Genomic DNA, 13,428 nt, shown 5'->3' with positions numbered 1-13,428 from the left:
TGTGTAACATGCTCACAGCCAGTATGAAAATTGACATGAGGAGTCACAAAGTCTTTCTTCATTTCTGACAGGAATTATGACAGCATGTCACTGTGCATGGTTAAAAAGCCACTGTGCTCACCTTCACAGTTTGCTGTATTTCAGCACTGGTGAATGCCATTTTGCTGTAGATGTAATTCGGTAACTATGGCCATGACTAAACAAAACAAGGAGATATGACACTGGATTATAGCTACCTACAAGGGTAGTTTGGTGTTCCACTTCTTCCACTACTGACTATGCATAGCCTATGAGAGAGTGGGCAGGAAAACATCTCCATCTCTTTTCTGCATCCAATGGCAAGACTGGATGGAGGCAAAATAGCTAAATCTTCTTCTAGTAGCCTCTCCAAGAAACATAGCTTCTGCCATTCAAGGAGATAAAAGATAATCTATAACAACACATCTCTTCTACCGCAATGTATGTCTATGCCATGCAGGCACCCAGTGGCACTTATTTACTGCAGAGGTTTTAAAGCTTCATGACCACTTAAAATGAAATATTTAATATCAAATGGCAACTATTACCTAAAATAGTAAATTTTAACAATTCATTTTTATTATAATAATTTACTAATATTCAGTATACATTACAAAAGGACTAGCCACATCAGTTCACATTTCTAAGGGCAACTCAAATTAAGACATGCCAGTATTGCTATCGTTAACTGCAAATTAATCCAAGAATTGCCATACTAGATCATATCCAAGCTCCATCTGGAATGATGAAATATGAGGTAGAAGGGACCACTGAAGGTATTTAGACTGACCTCTTGTATGGCAGAGGCCACAGGACTTCTCTGAATTAATTCTGAATCCAGATATCATGCCATGGCTAAACCTAATGTGTCAGAAGAAATTGTAAATAATCTGAATCACAGAATCATGTTGTAATTTGAGTAGCAACTCGTTGCTCAGATCTTTCTCCAGATGATTTTTGAGTGTACCCAAGAAGCGTACCCCAAGGGAGGCTTTCCTATCTCCATCCTTCCATGCTCCAGTATGCCTCAATATCCCTCCAGGGCATCCTATCCCTGCTTCCAACTCCTGTAAACATCTGGTTTTGCATTTGAGCTCTGTGTGGAGGTCCATATTCATCCATAATATCCTTCTTCCATGCTTTCTTGACTTTCTGCACGTCATCGTGAACTGTTCTTGTGCTTTGAGGAGGGTGTCAAAGGTCCATGAAGATAAATCAACATCTTGTGCCTGTTTACTGTACAGACTAGTTGCCCATTGGATCCTGCAAAGAAGATCTATGAAGAAGCCAAAATCTGCTCTGCTGAAGTGTGACGTTGTGATTCCACTTATTTGTCTTTCCCACTTCTCTCAGTGTTTTGAAGTCTCCAGCATCTCATAATCACCGTAGCCAGGGCTGCTCTCAACCTTTATACCTTCAACCAGTTCTTTCTGTTTGTGAGCAATAGCTCCAGCAGACTATCCCCCCTTTGTCATCTCATTGATCACCTGAATTAAGAAATTGCCTTCAGCACACTCAAAAAAATCTCCTGCATTGCTTGTGCTCAGACCTATTGCCCTCATAGTGGATTTTGGGTTGGCTGAAGTCCCCCATGAGTACCAAGGCCTGGCATTTTGAGGCTTCATCCAGCTGCTTTCACTTCTTGAACAGCAAGTGCGTAGCGGAGGTACCAGCAAAGCAGTCCCACTCATCTGTCCTCTGCTCCTGACCTTCACACTCTGGGCTAGCTTGCTCTGTCCAAAGGCAACCTCCTAGGCACTGCTGCCACCTCTTTGCGTAAAGCACAGCTCCTGCTCCTCATCTTCCCAGCCTGTCCTTCCTGAAGAGCCTGTGTCCATCTCCTGCAGCATCCCATCCTGAGAGCCATTCCACACAAGGATGTGTACAATACCGCAGGAGGTCCAAGCTCAGCGGCAGCATGGACATGTCTAATGCCACCTGATTGCTCCCCATGCTGTCTGCATTTGGGCACAGGCACTTGAGATGGGCTCCCAGTCATGCTGATTTCATGAAGTGAGCATAGGAGCCTCTTGTTGTTCTTCTGATACTTCACTGCTCCCCCTTTTCTTCTGAGAATTAAATCCCTTCCCCTACGAGCATAGTTTAAAGCCCTTCTCACACGGTTGTGAAGCCTTTTAGCAAAGACACACTCACCTCACTTTGTCAGATGAATGCCAATCTTTCTCAGCAGTTCTTGCTCCTCAGAGAGTGCCCCATGCCCATGGAGACCAAAGCCCTGCCAGCAACACCAGCCACACAGCCAGGGACTGCCCTACTAGATGTGTCTGCTCCAGCCAGAACCTTTCCCCCTCACCAGAAGGACTGAGGAGATACCAGCTGGGCACCCAGACCCTTTGCCCTTGCACTGAAAGCCATGCAGTCACTCCTGATATACTCAAGGTCTCCCCTGGCTGTATCACTGGTGCCCACATGGATGAGCAGCAGGGGTCATAGTCCAAGAGACAAACAAGCTTTGGCAGCCTCTTTGCAACACTCTGTCTGAGCTCTTGGCAAGCAGCAAACCTCCGGAGGCAGCAAGGCAGGCTGGCAGATGAGTGCCTGTCTCCTCAGGAGAGACTTTCCGATACCTACCACCCTCCTCTTTTTGAAGCCTTGTCTGGCTCTGATGCCTCATCCCAAGGGAGGTCATCTCTTTCACCTCTTCCCAGGGCACTGTATGAGCTCTGTAACTGCTGAAGAACAGGTGGAAAAAAGGCCTCAGTTGTACTCTCAGAAGTAACAAACCTCCAGCCTCCTCCATGTCAGGAGTTTCCACCACTGACCCTCAAGGGTTATCTATTTTTCCCTCCTTCCTTGCAACAGGGGGCTCAGGTTTGTGGCTCTGCAGGGCCTCTGGGAAGACCTGTCCATCCTCCCTGACGCGTACAGCCTGGTCAGTGTCTCCTACAGCTATTCCACCTGGCAACTCAGTGCTGCAACCAAAGCCCACCGCCGTTGCACAGAGGCAGGCAGCGATCCTGACCGTGGCAGCCCTGCCATGACAGCTGCTGTGACTCTGCCAGCCACCACTGGTTGCAGGATGCACTCATAGAGAAATCTGCCCTTCTTGCTAGTTCTCACCCAGCTCACCAGTAGTGCAAAACTGGTTCAAGACCTAAAACTAGAGGAATAACAGCGCTTCAAAAGCACTTTTATGACTAACTGGAGAAAATCTTTATGACGGTATTTGTTTAAATGATCTTGAAGTATTCCATGTTCTTTGATTCAGACAACTTCCTTTGAAAAAGAATTCCAGTTTAAACATTGCGTACAATTTTTTTTTCTTTATTTGAGTTTAATTTTCCCTTCTTTTAACTTCATTGCCTCCAGTTTTGGAGACAAAGGGAAAGGACTTCCACTTTAATTGCATCCCATGTTATAAATGTCTTTCCTAAGGCAATCAAATATAAGCTTTCCAATCTTCTCTCAGAGGACAGAGACTTTAGCCTATTCCCTAGCCATTTTCTGTTGCCTCTGAAATGTCTTTCATTTGATTGCAACACCTCTGGAGATAAACGGTAGGTCTTATCTGCCCAACTGTAGGCACCCAAAGTGATTCATCCTACACTTGGCATCTCATACATGCCTGAGGACTCAGTCTTTAGATATAATCATTTCTTTCTTTTGTCTAGAAAAGATGTTGAGTGATTGCTTCAGACTTAGACATCTTTTAAACGTTTAAGTAAGGACAGACAAACCCCACCCTGAGGTGACGGAACTGCACACAGTATCCCAGATGACTCAGTCTGAATTTACATAAATGCATTTTCAAATTCTCCATCCCATTCCTTTTGCATCCTAAGATAACGAGATAGAATTAGAGAAGAAAGGGATTGTAAGGAACAGGGAGGTCCAAGCCAAGAGAGCAGCCACGTACACAGACAGTTTCCCCATAACCCTAACAAGGCTTCAAAGATTTTACCTGGTAAAAGCTAAGTGGCTCCTTGCTGAGCCTCACAAGTGCTTCAGCAGTCATGGTCTTAAAAACTTGAGTGCTTAAAATTTTAAACATGAAAGTTGAAGCACTGAAGAGCATAATAGGCTCAGCTAGAAACCACTTTGCTTCTATGAAAATTTCTTCAAGGAAGTCCTGTGGGTCAGGGGGCTCCTCCAGACTCTTGCGCCCTGAGGAGCTGCAAAGTCCTTCCTAAAGAAATCTGCACTTCTGCATTTGCAAGAGGCAAGCTACCATAGACCTCAGCAAATCAGCACTTTGATGTTGAAAGTTTTACATGCTTCAAATTTGTAGTGTTCAATCACTAACTCAGCAGACTTTAATTGCCGCTTCACTGCTGGTGATCGTTCATTAATGAAAAACATTTCTTTTTTCCTTTTTCAGAAACAATTTTAGTCCAGTCTTTGTGCATAGGTGATTACAGATCTCTAAGTACGCGAGTAGATGTGCACCTGGCCCACCTGGAAGGAAATGAATGGCAAAATAGTAATTTTTATGTCCAGTTTGTGTATTTTTAATATTTACCCCGTTATAATGAAAGCAGCAGAAAACTGTTCTTTCCTTGTCCTTCTGGTCACCAAAATATTGATGTTAAAGAGGCCATAAACAAAGAACCAAGGCTCCAGCTGAAGACAAACATTTATCAACATTCCCAAATGCCAGGAGTGGGGAGATAAGCATTGAAATTGCTGCAACTAGGAAAAAACAGAACTGAAAAAGAAAAAGGAAGGCTCCTTTGGCATTCTACAATTTTCTGATGATGCAGAAAGGAGGAAGGCTCCCTAGCAGGTCCTTTCTGGTCCTGCACAGCCAAGATCCCTCCCTGTCCCCTTCCCGATAGCTGAAGAATGGAATGAAAGAGCACAGACGAAAATCAGAAATGGAGAAGCAGAGACCCAACATAAGCAACCATTTGAAAAAATATTTTTTAAAAAATCATCTTTGGGGGTTTAATAGTACTTTTGATAATGTAATCAGGAAAAAAATGTATTTTTATCCTCTAGCTTGTGAACCTTTAGGGTGCACTAATTTTTTTTCTGTAATTGTACAAGCTAAAAATGTATTTTTTTTCATGAAAAACAGCTTCCTGATTCCAGAGGTTTGTGCTTTAGATAAATGCACCACTTGCTTGCAGACCTCTGTGACTAGCACCACATTTGGTATCAGAGGGAAAGATGCAGAATCCCCAGGAGGAGACTGTTTGGGGATCCAGAGTAGGATGACTGACAGCTGGAGGCAAACCAAGCTGCCGTACAACAGCCCATGATGATCCAGGAGGGACCAAAGCTCAGTACCACCTGGCACCTAAATCTGAGACCATTCTGCTCCTCAGTTCATGCAAACTGGGGTACTCTTCACAGAGAAATACTTGTGCACATCAGAGAAAATGCCTTAATTTAATAAATAACGTTAAGACTAAGAATTTTACCCCATACTATTTCATGGCAATAACAACGCAAACACTCTGAAGAAATAAAACAGAGCTAAATAATAATTAGAAATTATAACTCCTGCCTCCCCAGCTGCCTTTCAACTAGAAGAATCACAGGCATTATGGATGGAAATTGCCTATTAGAACATCTAGTCTAACTCCTTGACAGTGAAGGATAAATATCTCAGGGTGCTATCCATTATAATACCGGCTGGGATCACTTTGTTCATCTTCAAATTTCAGCCATGTCTGGAATGGATAGAAGATCTGTTCTGTGCTGCGAAAGAATGTATTCAGTAGGTGAGAATATAATGGATGATCCACTGCTAATGCTACCTGTTCATCTTTTAATGCAACTCACATCTACTACATAAAATCATTGGTGCTACTGTAGCAGACAGATAGGAAATGAAAGGCTTTCCATGTCAGTCCTCCTCAAGGAATTTCTTCTGCTGGGATAGAAAAAACCCAATTTCCTCAGTATAACTGGACCTGATTTCATATGCAGAGCTGCAAAGATGCTTACCCCTTTGAGACCTATAGACAAACCACAGATTTTTTTTGTCTTCATTTTGAAACTTAGTTTGAGAGTCAGCAAGCGGACACATCTATAAAGAATTTGGCTATGAGATGGAACGGTTTCTTTTAGTCAAAGCATTTTATAACAGCATTTAACATTAGCACAAGAGATAGAAGGAAAGAGAGGGCTTTTCTCTGCGTTAACATTATAAGTTTCACCAGGAGTATATTGGACTGCTGTGAAGTGGTAACTGTCTCTGCTCAAGCAGTTGCAAATGAAGGACATTCACCCTCATTTTGATGTAGCCATGACTGCACACTGCTAGTTAGAGGCATATATTCATGATCACAACATTCCCCTCTACTTTACAATGTCTTTCTGTATTATTTACATCTGGACACTTTGGCCAGAGTAGAGGCAGAGAAGTGCAAAACAATTGAGATCAATGTTGTGGCATCAACGCTGGTGCCGCCATGCTCTGGTTTGTGGGCCAGCGGTTCAGATCCGCCTGTGGGCAGGTCTGTTCCCCAGCGGGGGTATGCGCTCTGCTTCAGGCAGCAAAGATGCCTGCAACGTACGAATGTTTCCAAGACACGTTTTTTCCCAAGCACCATAGGGAAGTCAAGATTTCAGCCTGAAACTACACAAACATTAAAAAGGCAACTATTACTATGATCAGTCTAAGCACTAGATGTCAAATACTCAAACTCACCCTAAATAAAATTTCATCAAGGTTAATACAATGCTGCAGGCCCTCGGGTGCAGCTAAACTGATTTTTTTAATATTTTATTTGCTGAGGCTAAAGTTCCCTTCCATGAGATGTTAAACTACCAAACAAGACAAACAAACAAAACCCTCTGTGATGCTCACATTGATAACCTTTTTTCCAGAATGTTCCTGTTTAAGACACCACAGCTCTGTTCCACGCTATGAAATAGCAGATTGACTGGCTACAGACTGCTCTCGTGACCTTCTGTATAAATGGCTTTTCTCTCTGTTAAGAAAAAGTCTGATTTTATTATACTTTAAAAAAAATAATCCTGTTTGCCTGTTGGAATTAGAAATTAGGAGTTTCTCATGGGATTTGCTTTTCTTCACCATTTGCATGCTTTTTTTCCTTCACACTCTCATTCCTGAGAAGGATGTTACTCACATAAAGCTCATCCAGCCTGGGCTGTTAAATGAATAAGCTCATCACACTGCTGATACGGATATCATTTGACATTACCTTACTTTATTCAGAAATATAGGCAAAAATCATTCCTACAACCATAGAGCTTAGACATACCTGATGGGTTAATGTGAGTAATAAGGAGCTCAGAATATTTGTGCAAATTTTTTTTCAAAATATCATGTAAAAATCATAGAATGATAGAATGGTTTGGGTTGGAAGGGACCTTAAAGACCATGTAGTTCCAACCCCCCCTGCTGCGGGCAAGGACACCCTCCACTAGACCACGTTGCCCAAAGTCTCATCCTGCTAGTGGCAACAACTTGTTATTTCTACTAAAAAAAGTAGTTATTCCTTGAGAGTAAGTGATAGAGGTTTATGATGGAGTCAGGTTTGATTTGAGCTGCTATATTGCAACTTCTCCGCCAAAACCCCAGCTCTGCGCACTGGAGGATTCAATTGCAATTAAGCAATTTGAAGTTACAGCAGTTCTGTGACATAAGTAATAGCCTACACACTAACCTAAATGACTGTCTTTGGTTCACTTTTCTCTCACTGTCAGGGAGTATTCAAAAAGATTGTATTCAGAAAGACAATTCTTAAATTCAAACTATTTGGCAGCAGCCAGTAGTAGCTTCCTAACTTAAATAGGAAAAAAATGTTCTTTCTTTAACATGTCTTCAAATGGGCCTTTAAAGAATAGCAGGAATAATTCTGAATGAACAGAAAAGTATATCAGAAGCTATTTTCACTTAATAATGCTTATAGTTCAAGAGATGCGTTACATAGGCCATTCAGAAAATAAAACCAAACGCAAATGTAAGTCAGTTTAATGCTGTGTCATGCTGTAATTCTCTTTCCAGAAAGATCAGTACAGCACTTGGGGGTACACAGTCTCCTCTGAATGCATGCCCAGTCACTCTCAGCTCCTTTAGGGTACTCCATGCCCCTTAGATGGGAGCAGAGTATTTGACTTTTCAAATCAGTGACAATTTTTTTTTTTCTGATTTTGATTCTATTTTCAGCCTGGTATTGGATACAAGTCAAGATAGAACTGGAGCAAATGTGAAAATTGCTGCAAGGAACTGAAATTCAGTAAGATACTAAATGGCATTTCTAAAGAATAAAACTGTGTCCACTGGTGCCAGGATATCATTCCCACATAGCAGAGCTCTTAACGACAGAAAAATTTACGTTGATAATGAATAGCATATAGTATCATCATCTCTAGTTATAACTAATCTAAATTTATGTCATTGTGGGTGTAAAATTCATCCTTTAAAACAGAACAACAAAGATGAAAAAAAAAGAAAAATATGTCATTAAATTTGCTTGTGATGTACATACAATTATTGCAGTTGATTTCTTAAAAACAAGGTCATAAATCAACAGCCCTACTAGGGTCCTAGCATTTTATTATTTATCTGCAAAAAACTGAAACCAGCCCAGTGAGAAGGGCACCTATTTGTTTCGACAGCAGCTGGATCCAGCTCCAAATTTCTCTGATAGAGTACGTAACCAAAGACCCTTTGATGGTGGTTCAGATGAAGGAGGACAGAAGGGACATTTGCACCCAGCCAGGAACACGACTTAGGAACGTGTTGGAGTAGATAGAAGCTGCCTACACAATTACAGGCTCAGCTTTGTGGGCACATCACAGGGATAAAAGGCTGTGAGAGGGCAGAGCCAGACATGGGACAATAAGCATGGAGCACCGTTACGCATGATCTCATGAGCTAAAGGAGTCAGAACTACCAGAGTTTATAGCACTGAGCAGCTAAGTTTGGTCCCACAAAACATCATCTTCACACTCAGGTGCTGAGCACAGCCCCGGCTGCGCACAGTTCCCCCGGCCCCTTGGGCTGCGGTGCCTGGCTGTGCCCAGCTGCTGGGAGAGCCTCGATGCTTTTGCTGTCCGTGCTCCTGCTTTCTCAGCAAAATGGTACTTCGGGGGGCAACAGGACAGCAGCTCAAAGTGATGTTCAGTATATGCATAGTTAGTTTGTTGAGTGCAGCTGTGACAAAAAGCCACCTCTCTTCTTGCATCACTGCTGCTCTGCCTCCCTGCACGGTTCACCCTGCTCCCCGACCTTCCCCAGCACACTCTACTCACAAATGCCAACAGTAGGGTACATATGGAGGTCTGCTCATCTTCCTTACCACCACATACTTTTCTCCAAAATATGCAGCTGTTTTGGTGGAGGTGAGCCCTATCATCTTCCTATTTCTGGCTGCTGAAAAATAGAGGGTTTGGGGTAAGCAAGTTCCAGATGAACAGTGTCCATCCTTCAGCCATCCAGGCATGTCAGGAAACCTTTAGGAACCCACAGGAACATAAAATGACCCTGTGCTGATTGAGGATCAGACCCCTACATCCTCTAGTACAACAACTTCAGGAAAAATCTCTAAAAATGTATTTAAGAGAAAAGTTGGAAAATCACGGGTGCTGGAAAGTGCTAGAAGCTGTTCTCCAGGAACAAGCAGAAGGGTTGGATTAAACACTGCAACACAGGAAGGTTCGCTTCTTAATTTTTTTCCACAATTCCACAAAAAGTACTATTTGTGCAAGTCAAAATCAGCTAAACTTGAGACCAAGATTACGAGTGATACAAAATGCAGTAACTTCTCACTATATTCTAGTATAAGATATCTCAAATACTTCATTACTGCATTTTACTCTACAGAATCTCTTTCCATTGACAGTACAATTGTACTAACTCGTGAATACGTTGCACAGGAGACGCGCACATTTTTGCCCTACCACTCGTAAGACCTAGCCTGCTTGCATAGCCTTCTTGCCGCTCTGCCCCACGGACGGAGCTCTTGCTCAGCTCCTTCGCCCCTTGGTTGCTCCTTCCAGCTCGGTTCAAGGCTCTCCACACCCCCAGAGCAGCGCTCGGGTAGCCTCTGCTACATTGAAATATCATCACCCCAGAAATCTCTCGGCATGCCACAGCAGTATTAAACACACAGACAGAATTTTTTCTCAGTGAAAACACACAAACAAATTTTACTCGGTATCTCAATCCTAGCCGTCGCCGAAGGAAAGCCCAAAATTAAGGCTAAGCATAAACAACAGGAACCTGAAGCATCCTTAACTTTGAAAGTGTTCAGCACCAGGATGGGGATAAATTGCTGCTGCGTTCATGTTGGAAAGGAAAACATCGAGCTATTGCAGGCAATATATATAGTATGTACATTCACACACACTCTATGTACATAAATATACGTTTATATACTTAACAAAGACCTGTCTCTATAGTATTATGGAATGAAGATATATCTACATCTATAGTAAAAGTATTAAAGCTTTTTGTCCAGAAAGAACATATGTCAATGCACCCTTCAGACCTGCCTTTTAATTTTACGAAGAATGGGAGTAAGTCCCATTTGACACTAATTTTATAGGCAAAGTATTTTTTTTTTTACTTCTAATTATATTCCTGATTTCTATTAGCAGATGTGCAAAAATAATCAGATTCAAAGTGTTAGACATATGGTAACTTGACTTGTTGCAAGAAGGCACATATTCAGTACCACAGAACAGATTCTCAATAAGACAAGAATGCACCAAAATAACAATGCACCTGAACAGTGATTTCTAAGAGTGAAAACTGAAAAGACAGGTGACCTGATTATTTTCTTATACCATGACTGTGACAACATGACTTTTTAAACTTAATCACATTAATTTATGCCAAAATGTGTAAGATGGGAATGAAACACTAGTTACAAAGCCAAGAAAAAAAGGCAAATTTTAGGCAATATGTATCACATATTAAAATTTAAAAAGAACACAGTTTTTCAGCGATAAGGGTTGCTATAATTAGCTCCCAAGGAAACCATGGAAGCTGTTGTTTGGGACATCAGAACCAGGTTGGGTGAAATTGTTGCATTCTTAAATGAAATTTCTCTGAGAGCAAGAAGGAAAGAGGACTATAAGATCTATCAAAGTTTTCCTCATTTCTTAATTCAAAGAACATGCTAATTTTGAAAACAAATTTCACAATTCATCAAAGCTGTAAAACTGTAATTGTCTTTTACAGCAACTCAGTACAGGAGGTAAGAGTCAAAGCTGGGAAAATACAAATACTAAGGTTATCTAAAAATATGGCACTGAGCTACTTCAGAATACTTCAAATATTTTGGGTAACACATGCTCTAATTATACCGTCATATTACTATCCAATTAAATAGCTTCTTTTTTTTTTTTTTTTCTTTTTTGTACTAAAACAAGACAGGTCACCTGAGATATCATCTATTAATATCAGCATTACAAGACCAGATTCCCAGTGGAAAGGGAAAAAATCAATGGGAAAGAAAAGTCTGAACTGAAACTGGACGACTATTAGCTCCGTAATGCACTGCTAACTTCTGTTAAACAGCTCATCTGCTCCTATCCAGCCAGTTCAAGAAACACCAAACAGAAAAAAGTATATTAAAACCAAAGCAAGCTGATAGCTGATGGTGATGAGCCTCGTAAGTAATTTCCAAAGCTGGATAACAATATGCAAAAAGATGATCCAATGCCACAATAGCAGATACAGTTGTCTAACAGATTAAGACTACTTGTTGCAATTAATGTTTTATACCCCAACACGTTCAAGTATCTCAGAGACCAAACAAGCATTCAGCTGCAGCTGAAACTTGATGAGGAAAATTTAGTGATGGTCACTGAGGTATTATTCATAGGAGCAAAGCATAATCGTAACAGAAAGGCTGCAGAAGAACGTTGTATTTTACACGAATCTACCAGAACTCCTGAGCCACTGATTTCAGTCTTACAAAGCGATACCAGCGTGCGTTACGGGTTCTACCCAAATTCACTCCTTATTTTAGCAGACGCAACGCTTCATTGATTCTCAACTGCAGGTGTAGCTATCCAGATAATCGTAAGTCATGGATTTCCAAGTACACTTCGAAGAAACTGATCTCCCAGGAATGTCAGCGCTTCTGGGAGGTACAGGGAAATCTGTTGCTGAAATATTTCTGAACACAAAGACGAAACTTTTTTTTTTTTTTTTTAATCTTGTTCAGTATGGAAAAGCCCTATAAATGTAAGAAGTTCACACCTTCCGAGTGGTGAAGGAAGAACGCGCATGCCGTGCATCATACAGATGTAACTTTTTATAAAAAACGTTGCTAGTACCAGATAGTGATAAGCACTCTATGATTTTACGATTTTCTTTTCATTCAGCCGGGGAGTCGGCGGAAATTATAAACCCACCTAAACCGGCAGCTGCGCGCATTTGTGCCTCCCGACCCATTTCCAGCACCGGGCTGCCGACATCCTCACTCCCGCAGGTCTGCGGGGCTGGCAACCCGCAGCCGGGGCGGGCACGGCGGGGCAGGGGGCTCCGGCGATCCCACGGGGACGCCCGGGAGGAGGGAGCGGGCACCGCCGCCTCCTTCCCCACGCAGACCCGACCCCGCGGAGCAGCCGCCGGGAGCCGCACGGGGTCTGGGCGGCGCGGAAGGGCCGGGGCCGGGCGCGGCGCTCCGCGGGCGCGGGGCACTCACCGCGGGGGCCGTCAGGCGGCGGATGCTCTCGCCCAGCGAGTCCAGGTTGACCCGCCGGCGGCGGGGAGCGCGGCGCGCCCCGGCGCTGGCCGCGGCGGCAGCAGCGGCGGCGGCGGCGGCGAAGGGGGTGTCGGCGGGGCCGGGGGGGCTGCGGCTGCCGTTCCAGCAGAGGCGGGACAGGGGACACTCGCCCTCCTCCTCGGGGCTGGTCTCCGGGCAGTCCGAGCCCAGGGAGCTGAAGGACTCCGAGGAGATCTTGCGCCGGGACATGGTGCCGCGGGGCGGCGGCGGCGGCTCGGCTCAGCGCGGGGCGGCGGGCAGCCGCGGCGGGCAGCGCCGAGCCGCACGGCCGCGGGGGCGGTCGCCTCGCATGGCCGCGGGTGCCCCTGGGCGGGAGGCGGAGGAGGCGCCGCGCCGGGGCCGGCGCAGCCCGCGTCTCTCGGCGCCGCTGCCCGGTTCCGCGCTTCGCCGCGCCCGGCCGGGGGAGCGCGGGTGCTGAGCGGCGCCGCGCCGGGAGGCTTTAAAGCGGCGGCGGCGGCGGCTACCCTCCTCTGCCTCGGCCGCCCGCCCTCGCTCTCCCCTCCCCCGGCTCCCTCGCTGCTCCGCGGGAATCACGTGTTCTTTGGAGCCCTTTCCCCCTCCTCCTCCCGCCTCCCCCCGCCCCGCTCGCCGCCTGTCGCGCTCAGCCCCGCTCGCCGCGGCCCGCAGCCGCCGCCTGGCCCCGCTCCCCCGCGCCGGGAGGATGCTGCCACCGCCCCGCGCGGCCCCCGGCGGCCGGCAGCACCGGCGGGGCGGGCCCACGGCCGGAGCC

At 44.7% G+C, this 13,428-nt stretch overlaps 1 protein-coding gene across 2 annotated transcripts in view; it reads right to left on the bottom strand.

Moving 5' to 3' along the window:
* Positions 1 to 13,200, bottom strand: part of GUCY1A2 (guanylate cyclase 1 soluble subunit alpha 2) — a 180,249-nt gene extending 167,049 nt beyond the window's left edge. The window contains exon 1 of one of the 2 annotated variants that reach the window (XM_075742301.1): positions 12,618 to 13,200. In XM_075742301.1, the coding sequence (XP_075598416.1) occupies positions 12,618 to 12,887 (270 nt within the window). In that variant the 5' untranslated portion in view covers positions 12,888 to 13,200. The remainder of the gene's footprint in view (positions 1 to 12,617) is intronic. The other variant, XM_075742300.1, reaches the window with a different exon arrangement.
* Positions 13,201 to 13,428: the final 228 nt, after the last annotated feature.

Source organism: Balearica regulorum, chromosome 1, assembly GCF_011004875.1.
Source record: "Balearica regulorum gibbericeps isolate bBalReg1 chromosome 1, bBalReg1.pri, whole genome shotgun sequence".
NCBI lineage: Eukaryota > Metazoa > Chordata > Aves > Gruiformes > Gruidae > Balearica > Balearica regulorum.
The sequence above is the reverse complement of the archived record's forward strand: the minus strand, read 5'-3'. Positions and strand labels throughout refer to the sequence as shown.